Genomic DNA, 25,690 nt, shown 5'->3' with positions numbered 1-25,690 from the left:
AGCTAGAATTTGGACTCAAGTGAGATAATTTGGTCTAATTTTAAATTGAATCTAATATTCAAACATCAAACTCTTAAATCACTAAACTTATCTCAACTCAAAATTTCTTTATATATGAAACTAACAACTTTTTTCAACTCAACACCTCTTTATATGCAGGACTAATAACTTTTTTCAACTTTTCATATATACATTTAAACTCATTTTAAATTACAAACACATCTAAATACATCTTAGATGAATCCCACAAAACTTACTCCACTATCTCAACTCATTATTATTCATAAACTATTTAACTTATCTCAATTCAGCTCAATATACAAACCGGACCTAAAAAATATAACTCGGAGTCCTTAACCATGGTTAAGCCACCGTCTTTTAAAAATAACAGCAAAAGGAAAGCTGCGAACAGTCGGGACTATGTGACAAACAGAAACCAACCAACCGCAAGCAAATAAGTCTGGAGATCAGAGATAGAACGTGGACAACATTTTCTACATACATGGCGTTTTATGTGGACGAAGAAGAGGTGTGGAAATGCCCAGAACACCCCTCTAAGCGTCGCCGCAGCGGGATTTGTCCGGTATGCCTCCGTGACCGTCTCTCCACTCTCTGTCCTGACTGCGCTAACATCCGGCCCTGCGCCTGCTCCGCCAACTCAGCCACTAAATCCTCTTCTTCCTCCTCGTCCTCTCGCTTCTCTTCGTACGAAGCTGGCCGCGTTTCCAATCTGGTTGAGAGTCAGCCGGTTTTCCGCCGCTCCAGATCGCTCGCGATTCCCTTCCTCCGTTCCAGGACCCGGTTCGTCGGCAACGAAAACGAACTGAAAGAACCGCCATCGGGGGTCAGTAAGGGCAAAGCTTCGTCGTTTTGGTCGGTGTTCAGGTCGCAGAAGAACAAGAAGGTCGAAGTGAACGAAGGAAATACGAGGAAGGGCGAGGAGCCGGAAGAAGACAAAGATAACGTGAGGTCGAGGACGACAATGATGATGAGGTCGAGATCCGTCGCAGTCTCCGTGACGTCAGATTCCGGTAACGGTGTTGGCGTTAGAGAATACGGTAGAGCGAAGAGTCGGAGCTGGTATTTCCCGAGTCCGATGAAGGTTTTTCGGCAGTCAAAGATGACTAAGGTAGTTCAGGAAAGGTCTCCTTTGTACAGAGCCTGATTTTTTCAGACACAAAAATGATATATTTTTTTTAATAATTCATCACCGGTTGACCTTTTTAGACATGAGATCAGAGATAATATTTTTCCTTTCAAGACAGAAATTAAATTTAGAAAGTCGAGAACTGTGACTGACTTGTGTTCTCTCACTTGTGGTATTTTCTTTTTTCTTTTGTTATTTTAATGTGGGATTTTATTTTTCAATGTAATATTTTGAAAGTATAAGTAATCATATCTTACACATAGTATTAACATAAATAAATAGATAATATTCCTTGTGACAATTTTTTCAAGCATTGCCATGAAGATGAATGCATAGCTTGTCTGAGTTGATTTCTTTCTAGAATTATGATAAGTCCCCAAATTATTATGCCAAATTTGTATGTTTTTCATCAGTTTTTTTTTTTTTTTTAATTTTTCGAATTCTGGGAAATGCAAACCTAAGAGAATTTGATCTTTCGCTTAAATCTGGACCTAATATAGTAAAGTGGGGTTGGGCCATAGATAAAGTTGGGAAAATATTCTCTAAGCACTTTTTAAATCAAATAATTTTCAGGTATAAATTTTAGGTTTTTGGGACCTTATGATATGTAATGCAATTGGATCCATTCCATAATGCCATGAAAAAAAAATTGATAAAAATATATATGTTGCAGTATATTTAATCACTAGATTATAACACGATCAAGATTTCCTCAAGTTCTTGCTCGAATTTGAGAGCCTCAACAAGTTGTAAAGAGAGTGACATATGAAGAAAATCTTACAATATTTATTGACGTCTGCTTAAAACAAGCAATAAATAAAACGGACAATAAGAAATACTGTAGGGCTTATTTTATGCAGTTCTGCTGCATACAACCGCCATTGCAGAACCGTGTGTAACCGAATGATGTGGCTCTGATGGAATTTAAGATCTCAACTCTCTCTCTCTCTCTCTCTCTCTCTCTTCTCCGAAAAATCAGAGTATTTCTAGACGCAAGAAGTGGAAACAAACAGAAGCAAACCCACCATGTTATGTCTGAGACCAAACCCTTAGTTTTTTCTTTGTCTATCTTCCTCTTCACCTCTTCAGCCTTTGCAAGCTCTCGAGTCCACCACACGCTACATAGTCCAAGTGATTTTAATGGTAATTATTTCATTTTTTGTTTCCTAAAACCTGTATTTTTTTTTTTTATAACAATCTGTTTTGTAAAGGTGACTCTATTTTTGGTATGTGTGTGGTTTTGGACGTTATAGAAATTTTTGTTGAGAAAGAATATGGTGGGGTGGTGCATCGGAACACAAAGAAGTCTATTGCGGAGAAGAGTGCAGGGAACTCGTTCTTGATATTGGCTGAGACGAAGACACTCAAGAAGGACCCTCTTGACGGGTTTAACCACTACACTGGTGGCTGGAATATCAACAATGAACATTATTTGGTTGTGAGATTTTTTTCCTTCTAAACACCTAAATATATTTAGGGAAGAAAATCGAGAAAACCATCAGACTAGAAGAAGAAAGAAGGAAGAAGGACTGAAATCTTGAAGGAAGAAAGGATTGCGTGGTTCATCGACTGGAAATCGAGAATGTCAGACAGTATTCAAAGAAACTGTAGTCAAAGAGAAATTAAATTCCCAGGAAACAATCAACCTCCCCACTTTCCTCATTCAAATTGAATTCAACTCATATTGTCCATTCCCAATGACCTAAGCTTTTGTTCTCTTTTCATGTTAGTAGTAAGTATAGTAGAGTGAGCAAAACCCACCAAACTAGATATGTTTCTCTACAATGTGAACATTGATGAGAGAAAGCGCGAAGCTCGGCTACTATTCCACAGATAAAAAGTGTTCCAGAGAAAGCATGGGTTTTGAAAAGGTTTCAAGGCTAGGTCACTTGGAGAGAAATCCTGCATGTGTGTCGTGTAACCACTTTTTTTTTTTTTTTTTTTTTACGTGGCGATTACCTTGTGGTTGCAAGGGCCGGTTGTAAATAGCATTTTTCTTTTTTATGTGTCTATCACTTTCACTTGAGACTTTCAATATCCCGTTCAAACTTAGAGGGAATCATTTTTCATTATAACAAGAGTTGCATTAAGAATCTCCTGGTCAACATGATTCAAACCTTTGGATAGATAAAACCAGCAACATTAATTCTCCATACAAGCCCATAGAACCTTAGCACATCATGTTCATATGACTACAAGATATATATCTATATATACATATGTATATATATGTGCTTCTAGTCTAAGTCTAAAGAATTATATTAAATTGTATTTTTATTTTTTTTTTTGTATATATATATATAAAAAAAAGAAGCATCTCGGTCACCAACCTTGGGATATGAATAAGTATGATATGGAGGCACTAAAATGACGAAAATAAAGCCCCCAGTACCCTACTTGAGGGGTGCATTAACATTATTAATTAACACTACTCAACCCATGTAGAGAGTAGTATATATGTTGGTGAGCGGTGCGCAAGCAAGTGGGCGCAATATTTTATTCTTTTAATTAGAATTGAAATTGCTTAAAACTTTCCTACTTCTAATATTTTATAAGGTTTAGATTTAGAGAGATAATATACAGATGAGTGTATTCTATATATGACATCGCTGTTTGTATAATAATAAATAAATGTTACATAAATTCTGTAGAACACTTTTGGTCTCGTTTGGATATAAAGTGTTTCATTTCACCTCATCTTATCATTACAACTCTTCCAAATTTCCACACAAAATATAATAAACAATTCAACTTTTTCAAATCACAAAACAATAATAATGAATAATATTTTATTTAACTTTTATCTCAATTTATCCAAACCACACCTAATATTTAATTATTAATGATCGAAAAGAATATTAATTTTATGTTGTGAATATCAATTTTGCCACTTTGCTACACAATTTAACTTTTTGTTACAAGAATTTAACATTTTGTCAAAAGTTTGTATTTATCAAATTAAATTTGTGTTTATAATAAAATATGGATATTAATTAACCTAATCGAAGTATTCTATCTTTTATACAAATGAATACCCTCTAATAATAATAATAATAATAATAATAATAATAATAATTCTACATAGAAGTCTTACACCACACACCTCTACCAAATTAATATGTGATTTGTCATTTTTTCTTTTCTATCTAAATACACATATATTTAAATATTAAAAGAGAAGAACATAAAAGAAATCACTTATTTATTAAGTAAAAGTGTGTGGCGTAAATCTTTCCTATATAATTTCACAAAAAAAAAAAAAAAAGAAATGATATTTGCAACAATGGAGTGCACAAAGTGCCAAGCAATCCCTTTGAAAAAAGTGAATAAATACGATATGCACATGAAAAAATTAATAAATTTTTTAATAGTAGACTCCTATCTTTTTCAAAAAGATTATGCGGCGATATTTGTGCATTTCACGACAGTATTTAGCGGCGCCGCATAGAAATTGTCTACTTGAGATACTCAAGTACAAAATCATGCTTTCAGAGACAAATCATTTCATGCGACACCGCGTGGCCCCCACCGGCTACCATCCTGTAACAAGGATGGTAGAACCCTAAGGGAGAAGCTTTGTCGATGGAAGGGACTGGATGTTGGGGATGAAGGAACAGAGTGCACGTGTGTGAAGTAAGTGTTTGACGTGAAGTGGAGATTGGTCTGAACGGAAGTGACGTGTTGAACTAAAGGGTAGTTTAAGTCAATGGACTGGGTTATTGAGTCAGTATCAATTGGGTTATTTTGTAAGGGCTAGGCCATTAGTCAATTGTTAAGAGTCCTTAGTTGCTTAGTAGAGTCGTGAGCCATGTGGGCCATTATCCAACATTTAGCAGTTGTTATTTTATTTCCTGTCATCAATCCATTAGTTTAATCTTTTAGTTGAGTCCAGCAGTAGGCCCATGGCCTCTTTCAGTTTCTGAGTATATGTATGAAATGGAAAAGATTGTAAGAAATATGAAAAGTAATAAAAAAAACCTAATTTTTCCTTTTCTCTTCTCATCTTCCCTGTAATAATTGGAGGTGCTCCCCTCAAAGTGAGTTATTCTCAGTGTGAATCCAAATAGGTGTGTTACAGGTGGTATCCAGAGACTTGTCTTGTGAAGATACAATGGCAGAAAGAACTAGGTTGAATCAACTACAAGATGGGATCAATGCCCTAAAAAAAACTACAGATTCCCAATACCAAAAATTGAAAAAGTCTACTAATGCTAGGTTTTCTCATATGGACAGCGACATGGCAACCCTCAAAAGAAAAAAATGAGCCCATAGTACAACAGCTGGCCATCCTTACTGTAGAAATGCAGAAAAGGAATACAAACAACAACCCTAACAGTGAGGCTTCTGACGTGGCCCCACCAAGGGATGAATCAGGATCCTATAGCTGCAACAACACCTACAACAATAGCAACAGACCTTTTCTCAACCACAATTTCAGCAACAGCAGCAGACCCATCCACATCAACAACAATAGCACCTACACAACACGCATATGGGTGATATTCAACCAAGAATAGTGAGGCTTGACTTTGCACTTTTCAGTGGAGATGACCCTGCAGGTTGGATTTAGAAGGCTAATCACTTTTTAATTTTTTATAACATTATTCCACAACAAAGGGTACGGTTGGCCTCCTTTCATATGGAGGGTAGGGCATTAATTTGGTTTCAAGATATAGAAGACAGTGGCCAAATTTCAAACTGGGATGTCTTTACGAAGGCTTTACTTATTAGGTTCGGTCCAAATGCTTATGACGACCCTATGGAAACACTCACTAGGTTGAGACAGTCGGGTACTATGGAAGATTACCAAGCCAAGTTTGAAACATTATCAAACAGATTAAGTGGGTTGTCTGACACCTACAAACTCAGCTATTTTTTGAGTGGGTTAAGAGACGAGATTCGCTTAACAGTGAGAATGTTTAATACCACAAATCTTATTGCAGCCTTCAGTTTAACAAAAATTCAAGAAGAAAAATTAAACATCTCCAAAAAACATCCAAGATCCAACCTAACCTATTCACCAGATCAAGGAATTTTAAAAAATCACACCAACCAGCGGAGAGTTTCAAACCCAAACCAAACTTTACCATCCACAAAATAAACCAAACCCAAATGAAAGAGAGGCGGGAAAAGGGACTATGTTATCATTCTAATTCTAAATGGGTACCGGGCCATAAATGTCAAAACTCCAAGTTTTACATATTGGAGGAGGTAGTATGAGACAGTGAGAGTATTGGGCAGTTTGAAGAAGAACCTTGTGAAACTAAAGAAGAGCTCATTCAGCCCTTAGACTTGTGTATTGCCCAACCCAACCCAGAAATTTCATTGCATGCCATAACTGGAACCCACAGCCCAAGGACAATGAGAGTGAAAGGGGGAATTGGCACTCACTGGGTGACTATACTCATTGACACGAGTGCCACCCATAACTTCTTGGACCCAGCCATACTCAAAAGAACTAACCTATTGTTAAAAGACAAGAACGTGGTAAAAGTAAAAGTTGCTAATAGGAAATTTATCCTTAGCAAAGAAAGATGAAGTGGAGTGAAGGTGGTAATCCAAGGAACTATTTTTCCCTTGGAATTACAAGTGTTGGTGCTAGCTAGTTGTGCTATGGTGCTTGGGATTAAGTGGCTTCGAGAGCTAGGGAAGGTGTTGTGGAATTTTGAGAAGCTTACTATGCAATTTTCTTATAGGGGACACGAGATTAAATTACATGATTTGACAGCAGCTAAGATGATTGAGGAAGGAACTCTAAACAAATTAAATAAACTTGAAAGCGAGGGGATAATCTTGCAATTATTGGAAGAAGAGCACCCCATTGGGCGACAAGATGGAAATGAGATTCCAACCACAATACAAAATCTGTTATAACACTTTGATGCTGTATTTTTTAAACCTAAAGGCCTCCCACCTCCCCGTACCCATGACCAGACTATCAACCTATTACCAGAGTCCAAACCCATCTCTATACAATCCTACCGTTATCCTTATTACCAAAAGGATGAGATTGAAAAGATTGTCCAAGAATTAGTAAAAATAAGGGTAATTAAACCAAGTCAAAGTTCCTACTCTTTTCCGGTGTTATTAGTAAGAAAGGTGGATGAGACGTGGTTGTTGTGTATTGATTACAGGGGCTTGAAAATCGTCACTATTAAAGATAAATTCTCTATTCCGGTGGTAGAGGGACTAATGGATGAGTTATAAGGTTCAATCATCTTTTCAAAGCTAGATTTGATGTCCGGCTATCACCACATATGGGTTAAACCCAACAATGTTGCAAAACTATTTTTAGGACTCATGAGGGACACTATGAGTTCCTAGTAATGCCCTTTAGGCTTACCAACACTCCCTCCACCTTCCAAAGTCTCATGAATGGGGTATTTTGATATTTTCTAAGAAAAGTTATACTTGTTTTCTTTGACGATATTCTTGTTCACAATAAGTCTAAAAGGAAGTATGTCGATCACCTAAGGGTCACTTTAGAGACTCTAAAACAGCACCAGTTGTTTGCAAAAAAATCCAAGTGTTGCTTTAAGTGTAAGGAGGTAACCTATTTAGGCCATGTAATTTCAACAATGGGGTCAAGGCGGATCCTGACAAGCTAAAGGCCATAGTTGAATGACCCTTACAGAAATCTCTAAAAGCCTTGAGGAGGTTCTTGGGGCTAACGGGTTAGTACTGCAGATTTATAAGGGTTTATGGAGGAATTGTAGCCCCTCTGACCAGAATGCTTAAAAAAGACGGATTTCAATAGACAGAAGAGTCTAAAGTAGCCTTTGGCAAGATTAAGGAGGTTGTTACCCAACCTCCGGTATTGGCCTTACCCGACTTCACTCTACCCTTCACAATTGAGTGTGATGCGTCGGGAACAGTTGTGGGGGCTGTTTTAATGCAAAGGGAGCAGCCAATTGAATTTTTTAGCCAAACTTTAAAGGGGGAGCCCTCTCTATGCCAACCTACGAGAATGAATTGTTTGCTCTTATTTCAGCAGTCCTCAAATGGCGATCTTACTTGTTGGGAAGAACCTTTGTAGTTAAGATGGATCAGCAAAGTCTTAAGCACTTGCTAGACCAAAATGTGGGTACTCCCATGCAACAAAAATGGATTACCAAGCTTTTAGGCTATGATTTTATTGTGGATTACAAGAGAGAGGCTGAAAACCGAGCTGCAGATGCCTTATCAATGAAGGACAAATATGAAGAAGAGACGTTAATGCTAATCACTTTCCCTTGTGTAGAGTGGGTAGATGAGTTGAAAAAAGCATATGAGACTGATAAGCACTTGAAAATCATGCTACAAAGCTGCGTAGAGAGCAAATTAGGCCCCAATTATGCAGTTAGTGAAGGGTTGTCGTTATATAAGAGCAGACTCTACATCTCTAATCATGTAGAGTTTTAAAATAGGTTGCTAGAGGTATCCCACAACAGCCCATTGGAGGGGGGGGTCATTCAGGCTATGATAAGTCAGCCAATAAGATGAAAACGGACTTTGGCCCGGAATGAAGAGATACCTCAAATTGTTTGTTAAGGAGTGTGACTTATGTCGAAGGGTAAAGGCCAATAATTTTTTGCCAAATTGCTTACTGCAACCATTACTTATTCCCTCTCAACTATGAACACATATATCCATAAATTTTATTGAGGGCTTACCTAACTCCTAAGGTTACAACAACTTATGGGTGGTAGTGGACCATTTGACTAAGTATGGCCATTTCATACCCTTGAAACACCCCTATATAGCTAAAACAGTGGCTGACTATTTTATGAAGAACATTTTAAGTTATATGATCTGCCCCAATCAATTGTGTCTGACAGGGATATTTATTTTACAAGTCAATTTTGGCAAGAAATTTTTTAAGTTATAAGGAGTCCAGATGAACATAAGCATATCATACCATCATCAAACTGATGGTCAATCTGAGGAAGTAAACAAAACAATGAAAAATTACTTATGGTGCTTTATAGGGGATCCACCTAAGGATTGGTCAGTGTGGATACCACTGGCTGAGTGGTGGTACAACTCCACTCAGCATTTGTCTAACAAAGTCACGCCCTATGAAGCTCTCTATGGGTACCCCCACCCTGTGTCATAGACTACATCCCCGGCACCTTAAACATGGAAACAATATATCAAACATTACGCAGCAGATATCATATCTTCAACATTCTTAGACAAAATTTACAACATGCCCAAAACAAGATGAAAAAGTATGCAAACCTTAAAATAAGAGAACAACAATTTGAGGAAGGGGATTGGGTATACCTAAGGTTGCAACCGTAACATCAATCATCAGTGGCTCATCGACGGAATCTCAAATTGGCTCCCATGTATTTCGAGCATACAAGGTGCTAAAGAAGGTAAGAGTCGTGGCCTATACATTGAATCTGCCAACATCATCCAGAATACATCTCACGTTTCATGTATCCCAATTGAAGAAGAAAATATGATCAAAAACAGTGGCCATACCTTCGCTGCCTCTTGTTGATGACCATGGAGTTTTTCGCCTAGAACCAGAGGAAGTGCTTCGTAGAATGATGGTGAAGGTGGGAAACAGGGCACGGGTGGAATTGCTCATGAAGTGGCACGACCAAGATGCCACCAACGCTACCTAGGAGGTATATTCAAAACTAAAAGAGAGTTTTCCCCACCTTAAGGGCAAGGGTGTGTAACAAGGATGGCAGAACCCTAGGGGAAAGGCTATGTCGACGGAAGGGACTGGAGGTTGGGGATGAAGGAACCGAGTGAACGTGTGTGAAGTAAGTGTTTGAAGTAAAGTGGAGATTGGTGTGAACGGAAGTGAAGTGTTGAACTGAATGGTAGTTTAAGTCAATGGGCTGGGTTATTGAGTCAGTATCGGTTGGGTTATTTTGTAAGGGCTAGGCCCAGAGTCAAGTGTTAAGAGTCCTTAGTTTATTAGTAGAGTCGTGGGCCATGCGGGCCATTATCCAACATTTAGTAGTTGTTATTTGATTTCCTATCATCAGTCCATTAGTTTAGTCTTTTATTTGAGTCCAACAGTAGGCCCAATGGCTCTTTCAATTTCTGAGTATATGTACGAAATGGGAAAGATTGTAAGGCATCTGAAAAGTAATCAAAAACTTAATTTTTTCATTTTCTCTCTATTCTCTTCTCATCTTCCCTATATTTGGAGGTGCTCCCCTCGAATTGAGCTATTCTCAATGTGAATCCAAATAGGTGTGTTACACATACTGAAAATGTAGTCATGTGAACTAGTCCGCACGTAAAAGATGTGCCTTTTCCATTGCATTACATTGTATTATAGGTCCTAACCTTCTATGCTGCATCGGGTTTACAAATTTCGACTAACTTATCCGCACAAACCTAACTTTTCCTAATTTTGTTTTTTGAAAAATTATATTCATCATGCCCCTACACTACGCACCACACTTATTTTAATTTTTATTTTATTTTTTATCTTATCAAGCGTGTGGTATATGGATGATAAGTAGAAGAATTTAATTAGTTTAAGAAAAATAAAAATAAAAATAAAAATAAATGTGGTATATGGAGATGATGAACAGCAAAACTTATATATATATATATATATATATTAGTGCGTCATATAATATATTCTCGATCTTTGACATTAATATTGGATATATATGCAGGTGCATGACTTGCTACCCCAAAAACATAATCTAGCCCATTCCAACTAGTATATGCAGGAAGGAATAATTAGATCAAGTTGGAATACGAGTGGGGATTTCCTAGCTAACACCATATTTCAAGATTATACTCTTTAGAGATAATAATCAAATCATGCATATGATTAAAGAGATTGTGATTTGGTTATTATCTAAGTCAAGAGATTTGATTATATATATATATATATATATATATATTATAAATATTAAGAAATCTTATCTTATCTTCGTTTTTATAATGACAATTAAGATATATAATACTCCATCTCATCTTATCTATATAATTAATTACTATCATCTGATCTGTATAATTAATTACTATGAATATAAACCTATATTTTATATTCAATTTAATTACCATGCTCGAATAATAAAGATATAATAGTCCTAAATCCATCTCGGCCGGGAAGGAGCGGATCAGTTCTCTCTTATTCGACAAGCTAGCCATTTTTTTTTTTTATCGATCAGTTTTTTCTACAATGTCGACGGTGCTGCCTTATAGTAGAAAAAGAATAAATTTTAATTAAATCTAGTTTTTTGACACCATGCAGCAATATTATTCCAACGTCTGGAATGTAGTAGGAAGATGGTTGGCGTCATACAACATTTCAAGTCATGATGTGGAGAAACAAAATAAGGCTAGCTACCTCCATTAGCCAAGCAATGTGAGGTGGGCTGGCCCCACACACGCGGTGGAGAAGGTGGTGCTCCTCTTCCATGCGAATGCCCACTATACACACACATGAGTGACACACACCAATATTTATACATATATATTACATCATTTAAAACTGAAGATAAGGTCAGGTGCCTTCAAAATAAATTGGAAAGTTTATAGCCTATAGGCATGGGATAAAGGGCAAATATGAGTTTGAATTAGAGAGGTAGAGCTTGCATAGTTGCATGTGCTTTCAAGTAGATCATAGTTATCATGATCATTACAAGAAGCTGATCAAACGCAACTTCTTATGATCAGGCTGTAGTGGCCATTCGCGGCATAGTACGTACCACTGAATGCATTTCTTACAACCTAGGTTTTTATTCTTTTGTCAGCTACAAGCATATTTGTGTTATTGTTTGTGCTGTACTACAGGCCCTCAGTTTCAGTTTCTTCATGAGATTATTAATGTTAATAATTAGAAGCATGCAGACATATCATGATCAGTACTGTAAGAAGCCAGGTTAACGAAGTTATGTTACGGCCATATACAAATCACTGTTAATTAGTTATCTCTATACTTCGTATCAAAAGCAAAGATCATATAAACTTTAATTATGGTATTCAATGTGCATGATTTCGATCCATAGCTCAAAATATAATCGATATTAATTGCACTTATATTAACGTCCTCATGAACTAATTGCACCAACGATTTGTTTGTGTGCTCGAGCCACGAAAAAAAAACTAAAGGAAATACATTAATAATGCTACGCAAGCCAATGGTGTGAGAAGGATGTTAGTGAGTCTGGAAATCCAACACACACTTAGGATAAGGAAAGTTGGGTGCATACAAGATCTGGCTTAACAAATTGCCTTTGCCTTGCATAAATGTGGGTGACAACAAAAGGTCACTAGTGGCGAACTGCTAGAATATTTAGTGTAAACTTGTGTTGGACCACCTTGTGGGACTCCCTAGTATCATTTCCATGTGCATCAACTATACTACTCTTTGTAAAGTAGACAAAGTAGACGCGCTTTTGGACCCCATCTAGCTCCTATATATAGCCACCCTCCCTCACATTCTAAGTCATTCCCTTGGCATTCCAAGAACTTCCCATGGCTGCACACAAAGTTCTTAGTGTGGTTTTCTTTGTTTCATGTAGCTTAGGTATTTGTTTTGCGACTAGATCCCTCTTCACGCTTGATGGTGGAAATGTTCATGTTGGCTATGATTCAATTGGCCATGCAATTGTAGGAGAACATGGTGCAACTGGTTACGGAGGTGGTGCTGGTAGTGGGGAAGGTGGTGGTGTAGGATATGGAGCTGCAGGTGGACATGGTGGTGGTGGCGGCGGTGGTAGTGGAGGTGGCAGTGGAGCTGCTTATGGTTCTGGAGGTGCTGGGTTCGGAAGTGGCAGTGGAGAAGGAGGTGGCACTGGATATGGTGCTGCAGGGCAATACGGGGCTGGATATGGTGGTGGAGGTGGTGGGGGAAGTGGCGGTGGCGGTGGCGCTGGATATGGTGCGGGAGGAGAGAGTGGTGCTGGTTATGGAAGTGGTGAAGGAGGTGGTGCTGGTAGTGGGGAAGGTGGCGGTGCAGGATATGGAGCTGCAGGTGGACATGGTGGTGGTGGCGGTACTGGAGGTGGTAGTGGAGCTGCTTATGGTTCTGGAGGTGCTGGGTTTGGAAGTGGCAGTGGAAAAGGAGGTGGAGCAGGATATGGTGCTGCTGGGCAACACGAGGCTGGATATGGTGGTGGAGGTGGTGGGGGAAGTGGTGGTGGCACTGGATATGGTGCAGGAGGAGAGAATGGTGCTGGTTATGGAAGTGGTCAAGGAGGTGGTGCTGGTAGCGGCTATGGCGCTGGGGGAGAACATGGAGTTGGCAATGGTGGAGGAGGTGGTGGTGGGAGCGGTGGAGGCAGTGGAGCAGGTGGTGCAGGAGGAGCACATGGAGGTGGATATGGTAGTGGTGCAGGAGCCGGTGGTGGCTTTGGGAGTGGAGTTGCTGGTGGTGGCGGAGGAAGTGGCTTTGGTGGTGGCGGTGGTAGTGCTGGAGGCGCACATGGAGGTGGTTATGGGGAGGTAGTGGGAGTGGAGAGGGTGGTGGACATGGTGGCTATGCCCCTTGAAACTTCATTCTCACTACTACTATCATTAATTATGAAATGAGTACTGTGCCTTCTTACTCTAGTATGAACAAGAGAATAAGTTTATGGTAAGTGTGAGAATGCTTACTAATTTATATAACGTCTAAATATTGAGCTATGAGTGGCAGAGAAATACTTGCAAGAAATTGTACGTTATATGTAATTATAATGAATCTGCATTGTTGTTGTCCTGTTTTTAGATTATGCCAATTAAGTGCATTGGAGTGGTCTAAATATCAACCTGAGTCTTGATCATCACTTGGCCTATTCACCCATGACGTCCATAACTTTATCGCTAATGATAGAGAAATTGTTCTCTTTGCAAAAGGATGTATATTATATATATAAGAACGTATGGAAGTGTAAAACAAAGAGAAAAATCCCGATCAGTAGGTTTCTTTCCCAAGCCTTCTTTCCTTCTTTCAAGCTTTTCCACGAACCCCAATGCAACCTTTTCTACATTAATTTGAATATTACACTAATTAGTATATATATTTTTTGAGTCATGTCCATCATCTATTACCTACATTCCTTGGTACTATGAATTCGCAAACATTTAATTTCTTGGGACTCCTTATACACTAGATTTTTGCAAACTCGTGAAAGTTAATAGACAACGTCTTGTTATTCATGGAAGGTCAAAAACAAAAATTAATGCTGATCTTCTTCATCTTGATACTCTCATTTTAATCACACTTTCTTTTTTTTCTTTTTTCTTTTTTTTTTTATGAGTAAGGGAGGTGGGTTTCAAACTTCAGACCTCCTTTTTGGGGGTTAGGGTTTATGTCACTCAAGCTACATGCCTTTAGCTTAATCATACTTAGTAATGTGATACATTTTAAGTGATCAATGCTACGTAAAATGTGAAACATCACCTGCATCACGCAGCATGATAAGGAAAAACAAGATTTAAATGGAAAATTATTGCTAAAATTAAAAACTAAACGATGAAACAAGAAAATGTTGAATTGTACGTCTTGTGGCGTATTTGATGTTTCCTCATATCGTCGAGTATATATAAATGATTAAATTTCCCAACCATATTATTTTGATTTTTGGAACGTAAATAGAGTGTATCGTATAGATCATAAACTATAATTATTAAGAAAATACTTTGGCCATATAATTGGAAAATTACAATAGACATATTCATTATTTATAGGAGCTGGTCTTTTATTTCTTTTGAAGTTTTGGTACCGATATTGCTGGCGTTTCGATCGCCTGAAGTACTGCTCTCACCGCATTCAATCACAGGCCAGGCGGGCCTCTCATATCATGTCAACCCCACCATCTTCCTTCATCATCACATATTACATGCAAATTTTTTGGCATAAAACTCCTTGTCCTTTCTCTGATTTCTGTAACCATGCATGCAACACGTACAGAGCAACCATGTGTCCTCCAAATTGGCTTATGAAATAGATCAATTAGAACTCTAACGTCTCCATCTTAAAGTACTTGTACAAGAGCATACCTATCGAACACCACCCATGTCGCTTGGAGGCTCGGGATTTGCTCAACCACTGTCAGTCGATGGGGATAACCCATTACAAGCCTTTTTTGCAGCACGACCTATATATAAATACAGTACAGTTGCATAGATTGACATGCTATAAAAATTAACTAAGTTTGTTACTAATCTAAATTTTCAGAGAAAGTATATAAAAGTTATACCAATAACAACAACAGAAGCAATGATTATTAGAAGAGAAAGAAAAAAATTTTACGTGCCTTGAATTTTCTGCAAAGCTCAGCGGCTGCTTGAAGTTGTTGAAACTCAACATCACTTCGCAACTCACTTTTCCCGTTTGCACCAGATAATTCATCGAATTGCAAAGCTCAAACACTATGCCATTTATGGGAAATTACTAGAAAAAGCCCAAGTAAATTAGTAGTACTGTTAGAAAGAAATCTAGCTTGATTATTGACACAGCACTACTATATATCTAGCATAAAAAAAAATAAAAAATAAAAAAAAAGTAATGGTGTTTCGAATATTTTATAACTTTAATGGATTATATTTATACATGACTCGAAAATAGCAAAAGCTCCTATCATTATGATGAAGTTTAAGCTAAACAAGATTTTGGAGAGATGATGGAGTGCTAAGAAACAGCCAAGCTCTATCAAATGAAATGCCTCAATGGGCGAGTACTATTTCAGAGTTGGATTACAGAGCATATATCACTCTTACAATAGCACTCAGTGCTTGTATAGTATTTACAGAATATTTCTAGAAGCTTCTACAGTCTTCTTCCGTAGCTTGATGAGGTGGCCTCACATGATTTTTGCCTTTCTGTTGTGAGGTATTCTGTTGAGCATTCGGTTGTGGTACTCTGACAGTAGGTGAGGGCTGTGAGCTGTTGTGCAAGGATGCAGAAGAATCAGTTGCGCTAACATGGAGCAGCGTTTCTTGAATTTTTATAATCTGCATAAACAGCAGTTTTAGAAAGACAGAGATAAGATGCAACTTACTTCTAGCATGGAACCATGGCATTAGGCCAAAGAGAGTGACGACACAACCAGGTACACTAACATTCTCAATAGCCCATTTTAGAGGCTCAAAGGTGAATTCTTTCGTCGCATCCATCACTATGACTACATTTTCAAGAATCGGATGGATCGTCTTAGACTCTGAGCCGGAGTCTGGCGTCATCCAATCTAAAATGGCGTCATCCAATCTAAAATGGTTTAACAAAACGCTCAACGTAGAAAGGAAGAGAGAAAAGGAGGGGCGTGGTGGAGCACTTTTGTACTCCTTAAATTGGTGCTTCCTCTTTGTCTTGAGAGGAAAATCAAAATAGCGATGGATACAAACGAGAATGTTCATCAACATGCATTGACATGAACGATGCTTTCCCAGCAAATTATTGTACTTCCAAACTACTTGGGTGGATCTTCCAAAAGTTCACGATGTCATCCTATTAAATAGTGTGTAGTTCATATATAGCCGCAATCAAGATTAGAAAATTATAGAAATTTCAGAACCGGTATTAATTGCAAAAATGTCGGGTTTATTAATTTCAGAAGAGATTTAGATAGTGAGATTAGATAAAATGATTTTAGATGAAAGTTAAAAAATAAATAAAATATTATTTTTTAATATTATTATTATTTTAAGATTTATAAAAGTTGAATTGTTTATTATATTGTGTGAAAATTTGAAAAAATTATAATGATGAGATTAGATGAAAAAACACTAGACACAAAAGGATTCCATATACTGATCTGGCACACTTCTCCCCCCCTCCCCCTTTTTTTTCTCCCCCTCTCCCGTGCCTCTCCCCTCCCCTCCTCCCCCTTTCCCTCTGTCTCCACCCTTCCTATGCCCACTAGTTGGTGCTGCTTGGACCGTCAACGGCTTCTGCCAGCCCTGAGGTGGTCCCCACCATGGCATGCAAGGGGAGGACAGAGACAGAGAGGGAAAGGGGAAAAGGGGAGGGGAGAGGCACGAGAGAGGGGGAGGAAAACGAAATAACAAAAAGGAGGAGAGGGGGAGAAGTGGCACACTCACAGTGTGCCATATCAGTGTATAAGATCCTTTTGTAAGATCTCTTTATATCTGTAGCAGCCCTCAATAAGATGAGATGAAACATTTTTACTATTCAATCAGGGCCTCTGTGAGATTGCAAAATTGTGACAACTTTTCCAACTAGTTAAATAAAACATTGATATTTAATCAAGCCTCGACCAGAAAATGGTTTGATGAAATTTTGACAGTAGGTCCCTAAAATACTTGATACAGAGAGCAGGAGAGTTAACTGAGTTTATGAACTTACAAGATCAAAAAAATAGAAACTGACAAATATAATGAGTCTCAAAATACATGCACTACAGAACACCAGCCTGTCCCAAGCCTGAAGAGTTCTAAAAATGTTGTTTTTGTCTTTTCAAATAAATTTATACTGAAAGGCATTTTATATCCACTATTTAGCAGGTAATTTGACAAACTCTCTCTTCTTTTTTCTTTTTGGTTCCCCGATACCTAGCATCATACGATTCTGTCCTGAAGATCTGTAATTAAAGTGGACGCCAATGAACTGAGTTTCTTCCCAGTCTCTCCGGCAATATTTTTCAGGCTGGAAATATCCTGTTGTGCCTGAAAAAGAATGGGGAAAAGCCACCCAGCGTCAATACAGAAATAGTGCAGCAATCTATAATTTAACTGGGTGAGAAATAAAGCCAAGGGGAAAAAACTACATTTAGAAGGACAACAGAAAATTACATTTCGGTAAATCTCTCAATCTGGTCAAGAATAATATAAGTGAACTTGAAAGAGCAGTGGAGTTGCAAATCCTACCTGGAAAGAGAGTCGATTGATGAGGTCACTAGTAAGATCAATTGAGGAATGATCTGTGCTGTCACCAAAAAGATCAGAACTGGAGATGGCAGTTGAACCCTGTAACATTTAAATGATGAACAAGGGTCGGAATTCCTATATAGCTTAGTAAGGTACATGCAACTTCATGAAAACAAAAAAATCATAGTTACAAATTTTCATCCATTTTCAATGCATAAAATTTCAAGTATTAGATCAATAACTTCGCATCAGGGAATTTCACACAGTCGATTCACCATAATGGATTTAAATGATAATGTATCTTTTTTTTTCTCATCACTAATTTATCATTTCCCAAGTCATGTTATTATCAAACATTTTCCAAGTATAAAACCATGAAAATTTAGCTTCATCAAAGTTCAGAAATAAGCTTTACTTTATGAAACAATACTATTTTTCATATCCCTTTTGGCCAAGATTAGGTCGGCATTATGCAGAAAGGTGCAGGAGAATGGTTTATATTAAAAAAACAAGATTAAGAATTAAAAAAAATATGAAAAGAACTTTGTCGAATCTATTCAGTTGATAATTATCAGTACATCTAGTTGAGGATACATACTGAGAACTTCTGCAAAGATACTTGAGCACCTATATCAGTAGGGTTGCTCTGATCACCAAAGAATTGTGCCGACGAAATAGATTTTGCATTCGAGAATTTCTTCCTTGCTTCATCAGTTTCCTGAATCTGATAGCAATGGTAGTTTAAGTGAAGAACCCCACACAAAGAAACCCACAGTTTAAAACAGTAGACTGAAACAAAACATATTATGATCTGCAAGACATGACATGGGTATGTGTCTAGAAGGATAATGACAAGAGCATGCTGTAGACAAATGAAGGAACTACAATTGACCCAATGTAACGCCCCAATGGAAAACCTAAGCCACATGGCCTATATTCTAAAAAGACTAGTCAATGATACAACTAGAGTCCCATTGGAACCTTATAAAAGGCAAGAACTTCTCATTTCCAAGCAATGTGGGATCTCATACACCACCTACTCTTATCCTTATTATATGGGGTATCACAATCTACCCCACTTAAATTCCCAAAGTCCTCGTTGGGCAGTCCATCATAGGTGGCACGGCTCAAATCCCACTTTTCTGGTTAGGATAGGCTCTGATACCATTTGTAACACCCCAATGGAAGGCTTAAGTCGCATGGCCTATACTCCAAAAGAACTAGTCAATGATACAAGTGGAACCCCATTGGAATCAAGAATTTTTCCTTCCCAAGCAATGTAGGATCTCATATACCACATACTCTTATCCTTATCATATGGGGTATCACAATCTACCCTCCTTAAATTCCCGATGTCCTCGTTGGGTCAGTCCATCATAGGTGGCACAGCTCAAGTCCCACATTTCTGGTTAGGATAAGTTCTGATACCATTTGTAACGCTCCAATGGAAGGGCCTAAGCCACATGGCCTATACTCTAAAAGGACTAGTCAATGATACAATTGGAGCCCCATTGAAACCTTATAAAGAGCAAGAACTTATCATTCCCAAGTAATGTGGGATCTCATACACCACCTACTATTATCCTTATCATATGGGGTATCACACCCAATAATGAATATATCTACCAAAAAAAGTTCTTTTAAGGATACTAAATGAGAACTCAAAAGTATTATTCTTGAATTCCCAATATTGACTTAAAACACCTCAACATTGTATATGGATCTTGAAAATTCAAAACTTCTAGTCATGGCACCAATGAGAAACCAAACATGCCAAAAAAAGTGTTCTGCTTTAAGTGTAGATTTAACTCGTGGATTGGTGTCGACATGTCATGAAAGCAGTACATTGTAAACAACTTGGAGAGGACCATTATTTCTTCTTCTTGGTTTTTTAGTTTGCTTTTTTGTCTTGGAGCCTCTTCAAGGCAGGTGCCCTTCAGGCTCACCCCTACAGAGTAAAACTTAGATACCCATTTATTTGATAATCTATGGAAACTCCTAGTGAGAAATCAAACCAAGGATGTCAGAATTTAAACCTCATCCCAAGCCCACCCACCCTTTGACAACTAGACTGCACCATGACGGGTAGGAGAGGACTGTTTTATGGAAGAGGTAAGTTGGAGACAAATCGAAAGCACTTTAGTTGAGAAAGTGGGACGGGATTAGTAAATTTTTCCAATGGTTGGCTAATTCAAACCAGAGGAATAACACCATTGAATCCCTAGTGGTCAATGAATCTATCCATTTGGACTCCACAAAATTAAGGAGCATAGTGTGCAATTTTCCACCTCTTCAAGATTGAGTGGGCGGTGGTATTGGCTTGTTGCATAGTGATCTTGCATATGGCTTCTTTGTAAAGAAAATTTCTAATGATTTCTAAGCAGATAGTAGAAAAAACTAAGCCACATTTAATAATAGAAAAATTTAATTTTAATGATAAGTTTGGTAGAAGAGCCAACAAAGTGATGTAGATGTGTGCCTATATCAACTTATCAAAAAAAAGATGTGTGCCTATATCAATGTGTTTAGGGGAGGTGGGTTGAACTTTCTGAGTCTTTGCATCATAACCCAGAAAAGGATAGGAGTAGAAACCCTTCTTTGACCTCTGCATTTTCTAGTTGTTTTATTTTCACATCCTATGATATTAAGAAGATGTCAAGGAGATGAGCATTGTCTGCACAATATAAGTCATGTCATGCTAATCATAAAAAAGAGTTCCAATAATTGCACACATATTTTGCTAATCATAAAGCATACTTGCACTTTTGAGGAATTTGAGCCAGCTTTCCTTGGAAAACCACTGTCCATTCCGAAATCTGCAAAGAAGCTTGATGACTTTGGTGGGACTACATGGCTGATCATATGTGGCCCACTAGAGCTATTCTCGGCAGACTGGACATTGTCTACATATTCAAAGCGCTTTGCAAGAGATAAGCCAGCTGTAGGAGAGCTCTTTGTTGAGGAAACTGGAATAACTGGTTCCTCAGGCTTCTGGTCGTAGAGATTTTCACTTGGCTGCATTTGGAAGAGATTATTTTGTAAGATAAGGCACTTTAATAAACCCAGGATAAGCGACCAGCAGATAGTAGACCACGAAATACTTTTAAAGTTGTTCATAAAATAGCAACAATAAATTAATCCACCTTAGTAGTAAGCTTTCTAGCACCAAGTCCCCCTGTCTTTCCAATTTTCTTTGCACCAAGTGGCTTCTTAACAGCGTTGGTAACAACTGCATGAGGGGCTTTAAGTGAAGCAGAGGTATCAGGTACTTCTTGCCTTTCCAAAGAGTTTGCTTTTGGACCTTCAATTGTCTTGACATCAGGGAGTCCATTTTCAGCTTGTGCTGACTGAGAAGAAACAGTCGATGATATTAAACCTGTCTCTTCTGCCGTACTTTTAGCAACTTCTTTTGAGAGTATCTGCCTATATAAGTCAGCAGCTCTTGATGTATACTTAGCCTCAATTTTGCCACCATCAGTCCATCCATGCTGCTTAAAGAAAACCTGTGCACGGTTGTTTCCCCCAAAGCTCATCATTTTCAGCTGTTCAGGAGTCCACGAGTCTAAGTTTGTAGACCTATATGAAAGAAAAAAAATTTGATTGTATCTTACTAAATTTACAATTTTGCTAAAAAATAAAGATGCCACCCAGAAAAATTGTAAACAAGAAGTAATATGCACAGTTGATGACTCTCAACTTTGACATGCATTCCATTTCACCCATGGTAAAGAAAAGACCAACTGACCACACAGCATGAGAAGCGGTCACGAAGTGTACATGTAAAAGATGTAACAATAACCACCAAGTAAATTATCCCAGTTCCTTTCTTTTCATCATTAAGTTTCATAAAAAGGGGAAACCAGCATATGCCATCTGTTCAATCCTAACTCCATCAACATTTCCTCAATTAAATTACACCCCCTAAAGCAGAGCATAAACCTTTGAATTCTAGATCCAACTTTGCTTCCACATCTTTGCATATAAGTTTGCCCAATGACCAAGTAATCACCAAATCGGATCCAAGAGCATGAAGCTTTTTAGATAGAATTAATGACAGTGCACACAGTTTTCTGAATCAATTGACAGAATTAGCCACACCAATGCATATAAAAGATAAAGGGGCATGTCGGACACTGAGTCATCACCATAAATCTTTCTTTCTTGCTATTTAATAGAAAATTAAGAAATGAATTTCGCTAATCCAATGAACGGAAAGGTGCCCACTTCATTATATAACGAGAGAATAAAAGTCACTGCCTATAACTTCTCGAGCGTAGTCATATATAATTACACAAATAACAAACAAAATGTATACTAATTCACAGCTGAATCAAATTAGAAAGCTTAACACTACGACCCAAATCAACTATTCGAACACCAACAACAGAACAGATCTCCAAAAATATATAGAAAACCAAGTTGAAATTGATACCTGACGAAGCTAATGTGGACGCCGAGGCTGCGATGCACGGCAGAGCAATCGATGCAGAGGAAGATCCCGAAAGTCACCGACGCCCAAGTAGGGTTCTTTGCATTACAATCGAAACACATCTGAATTCACAAATAAAACCCAAAAGAGAGAATAAAAAATCAAAACCCATTTCAGAATTTCGGGATCTGAATCAGATCCAACAAAAAGAAACCCAAAAATAGAATGTAAGAAGGAAACCGAGAAACATAAACACAGACCTTATTTTCTGACTTAGCTTTCAGTTTTCTGAAGACAGCATTCTTGTCAGAGAACCCATCCGACGCCATTGCACGGGGAGAGAGAGGGAGAGAAGGGGAGAGATCAGGGGGTGCACGAAATTACAAATCGAACACCCTCCCGAGGAGAAAATCGAAAGGAGGCGAGAAATATAAGTGAAGCCGCAGATTTGATTTCTTTTTTCATTTATTATTTTTCCTTTTCTTTAGATCCACAGCGGAGGAATTCTACCGGGGTCCCGTTTGGGTCTCGGAGTCCATGGGTAACGTCTTTAATATAAAAATATGTTTTATTATTTTTAGTTTTTATTATTTACTTTAATATAAAAATTATATTATATATATATATTATCAACATATGTATTAATTTAAGAACAAAATTCCATAGTAATAGTTTCCATTTTTTTATCTATAATTACTTGTACCTTCAAAATTGTGGTTGTGGAAAGGAAGGCAGAGAAAATGGAAATAAAGCTTTATGATACCAAAATTATAGAAAAGTTACACTTATGGACTTATTTTCAATATTTTCTTATTTTTAATTTCCAGTGTAGAGTATAAGAATAATTTAGAATTTTGGGAGATATTTAAAAACTTTTGATTTTTTTTATTTTAAAAAATTATTAAATACAAATGAGATATTTTTTAAAAAATTATATTTACAAATCGGTACAAATAACATACACCTAGCAAAATATTTAGATGACATAATTTAATTTTTAAAAAAAATTATAAATTTGAATATTATATCTTATTATCTATGTAATGTGTACGATATGTTTTACACATAAATATTTTTTATAAAATTTATATATTTAATTTTGTAATGGTGCCACGTGTAGACGGAGTCAAGTGGCTGCTGCGCCAATAATCGGGTAGTGGAAGGCGATGCGGGAACTATTATCACCGAACGTCAACTATCTGTTGGTGAGATGGCGAAGCCGTACCAACCAAACCCATCACCAAGTAATTCTTTCATTAATCATCACGAGGATGCAAACTAAGCCCAACCCATGTTTTCTCTAGGTAGTATGAAGGATGCAAGTGGTTTTAGACTCTAGGGCCTGTGTTCGGGTTCGATTATCGGCTCTTTCGCTTGCTTTTGCAAGTCAGCTCATCCTGAGGCTCTCATAATTATTACAGCATTAATCGTGAGTTATGATTTCCTATCCGTTTAACCAGTGAAATGAGATAAAATTAATTGAAATGAGATGAAGTAAAATGATTTTGTATCACTTTTAGAAATTATTACAATAACTTAATATGATATTCTCATAATAATTTTCATTATAAGTTTTAATACACGTACTTTGGACCCAAGATGAGTGCCTTCGGCCGCCCCCCAGGCGGGGGTGGCAAGCATTTTCCGACAAGTTTCATTCATGCTTTCTTATTTCATTAATGTTCTGTTGTCTTTCCTTGTCTGATGATTTTGTAATTCCTTACCTTTAAGTCTCGATTTCTCACTTGCTCTTCTTCTGATTTACCGTATTTAATTTCCTTATTCCTCTCCCGACACCTATATGATTCCCCACCTCTGACCTTTCTAGCTAATTGGCTTGCCTTGTGGGTGTTTTGTCCGCTTAGATCGGGTTTTATGCCCAACATTTATAGTATACTTCCTTATTAACATATTTTCATTCCTCACCACCTTTCTTGTTTTTTCAACATATTTCCTTTTTACACCCAAACACGTGTGCTTACTAATTTTAAAACAAACCCTAATTCATTACTGAACACAAAACATGTATAGCCATGGATACTCTTTTGGTCTTGTTGTCTTTCTTCTCTTCATATTTTCCTTCATGGGAATTGATTGCCATAGGCCTTTTCATTCCCTTTTATTTTTCTTCCTTATCCATATTTATGGTCATTGACATAGGCGCACATACATACCCATGTTCCAACCCTTGTTTTCATGTCATTCCTGATCCTCTTCTTCCTTACAAGTTGGCTATAGTACTGTTCATACAATCTTTCTAAGGCTGGAACGACCCGAAATTAAAGTATTAAAACATGCATGATGATGAGCTAGTGAAGATTTGGTGCAGATAATGATTTAGGCCTTGTTTGGATATTGAGTTGAATTGAGCTGAGCTGAACTGAGATGAGTTATTTATGAATAGTAGTGACTTGAAATAATAGAATGAATTTTATGGGACCTATTTAAAATGAGTTTAAATATATTTATAAAAAGTTAAAAAAGGTTGTGAACCTCACGTGTAAAAATGTGCTGAGTTGAAAAATGTTATAGGTCTCATGTATAAATAATTCTTTAGCTAAGTAATGTTTAATGAATTGTGAATTGTATATTTAAATATTAGGCTAAACTTAAATTTAAAGTCAACTCAAATATGTTGAAATGAGTTGATGTTACAAACTAAGCTTAAACTTTTGATTAGTTTAATTAAGCATGCAGATTTTCCTTGGGGGAAAAATGGTTTTCAATCGACAGTGACTTGAATTAACTTTCCCTGCCAGTACGCATTGCCAGCTAGCTAGTAGGGTATTCTTTTTCAAAGAAATAATGCTGGGGTCCAAAGCATGATGATCGATCAAAATTAAAAATGTATAGTGCATGGCTAAACAACTCCACAATAAAAAGGTTCTAATCATTCGTACGTATGTGATATTGATGAAGCACTTACCCCACCACTCCTTCCCTTTCAAGAGTACATTTTTTTTTTTAAACTGGTAGATATACAATTTTTTTATATACAATTTTTTTTTTATAATTTTTTATATAATTATATTTCAAATGAAAATTAATTTTATAAAATAAGTTATAAAAGTAACCTCACTCTTGAATACAGAAACTATCTCATCTCATTTCATCTCATAATTATAATTTTTTTAAAATTCTCACACAAAATATAATAAACAATTCAATTTTTTCAAATATTAAATTAATAATAATATTAAAAAATAATATTCTAATAATATTTTATTCAATTTATCTAAAACCATCCTATCTCATCTTACTATTGAAACGAAATATATATATCCAATGGCGGACCTATTAAGGGACAGGGGGCCATGGCTCTCCAAAGTTTGAAA

General features: G+C 37.2%; 3 protein-coding genes across 3 annotated transcripts; 2 read left to right on the top strand and 1 right to left on the bottom strand.

Moving 5' to 3' along the window:
- Nucleotides 1-408: 408 nt before the first annotated feature.
- Nucleotides 409-1,367, top strand: LOC121237094. Its single transcript, XM_041133671.1, has one exon. The coding sequence runs from the start codon at nt 503-505 to the stop codon at nt 1,163-1,165; it is 663 nt and encodes a 220-aa protein (XP_040989605.1). The 5' UTR covers nt 409-502; the 3' UTR covers nt 1,166-1,367.
- An 11,202-nt stretch (nt 1,368-12,569) lies between these two features.
- LOC121237093 (glycine-rich cell wall structural protein 1.0) lies at nt 12,570-13,866 on the top strand. Its single transcript, XM_041133670.1, is given in 4 exon segments — nt 12,570-12,910; nt 12,941-13,199; nt 13,374-13,555; nt 13,558-13,866. Coding segments are annotated over 4 exon segments (810 nt in total). The 5' UTR covers nt 12,570-12,592; the 3' UTR covers nt 13,609-13,866.
- Nucleotides 13,867-17,409: 3,543 nt separating this feature from the next.
- On the bottom strand, nt 17,410-22,853 carry LOC121237092 (probable ADP-ribosylation factor GTPase-activating protein AGD8). The gene is made up of 7 exons (XM_041133669.1): nt 22,616-22,853; nt 22,359-22,477; nt 21,070-21,502; nt 20,684-20,941; nt 18,525-18,650; nt 17,927-18,025; nt 17,410-17,725 (listed from the first exon to the last, which is right to left on the bottom strand). The coding sequence occupies exons 1-7, from the start codon at nt 22,682-22,684 to the stop codon at nt 17,618-17,620; spliced, it is 1,212 nt and encodes a 403-aa protein (XP_040989603.1). The 5' UTR covers nt 22,685-22,853; the 3' UTR covers nt 17,410-17,617.
- Nucleotides 22,854-25,690: the final 2,837 nt, after the last annotated feature.

The sequence above is a fragment of the Juglans microcarpa x Juglans regia genome, chromosome 6S (genome assembly GCF_004785595.1).
Source record: "Juglans microcarpa x Juglans regia isolate MS1-56 chromosome 6S, Jm3101_v1.0, whole genome shotgun sequence".
In the NCBI taxonomy this organism is placed as follows: domain Eukaryota; kingdom Viridiplantae; phylum Streptophyta; class Magnoliopsida; order Fagales; family Juglandaceae; genus Juglans; species Juglans microcarpa x Juglans regia.
Note: the sequence above shows the minus strand (reverse complement) of the source record. Positions and strands in the feature narration are given on the sequence as shown.

Excerpts from the sequence above, each read along its gene's own strand:
- LOC121237094 (XM_041133671.1), top strand. The coding sequence starts at position 503 with ATGGCGTTTTATGTGGACGAAGAAGAGGTGTGGAAATGCCCAGAACAC.
- LOC121237092 (XM_041133669.1), bottom strand. The coding sequence starts at position 22,684 with ATGGCGTCGGATGGGTTCTCTGACAAGAATGCTGTCTTCAGAAAACTG. Across the intron at positions 20,942-21,069 it reads CTAGAAAGCTTACTACTAAG|CCAAGTGAAAATCTCTACGA; the intron begins GTGGATTAATTT and ends TTCCAAATGCAG. Across the intron at positions 18,651-20,683 it reads CAAATTCCTCAAAAGTGCAA|ATTCAGGAAACTGATGAAGC; the intron begins GTATGCTTTATG and ends CATTGCTATCAG.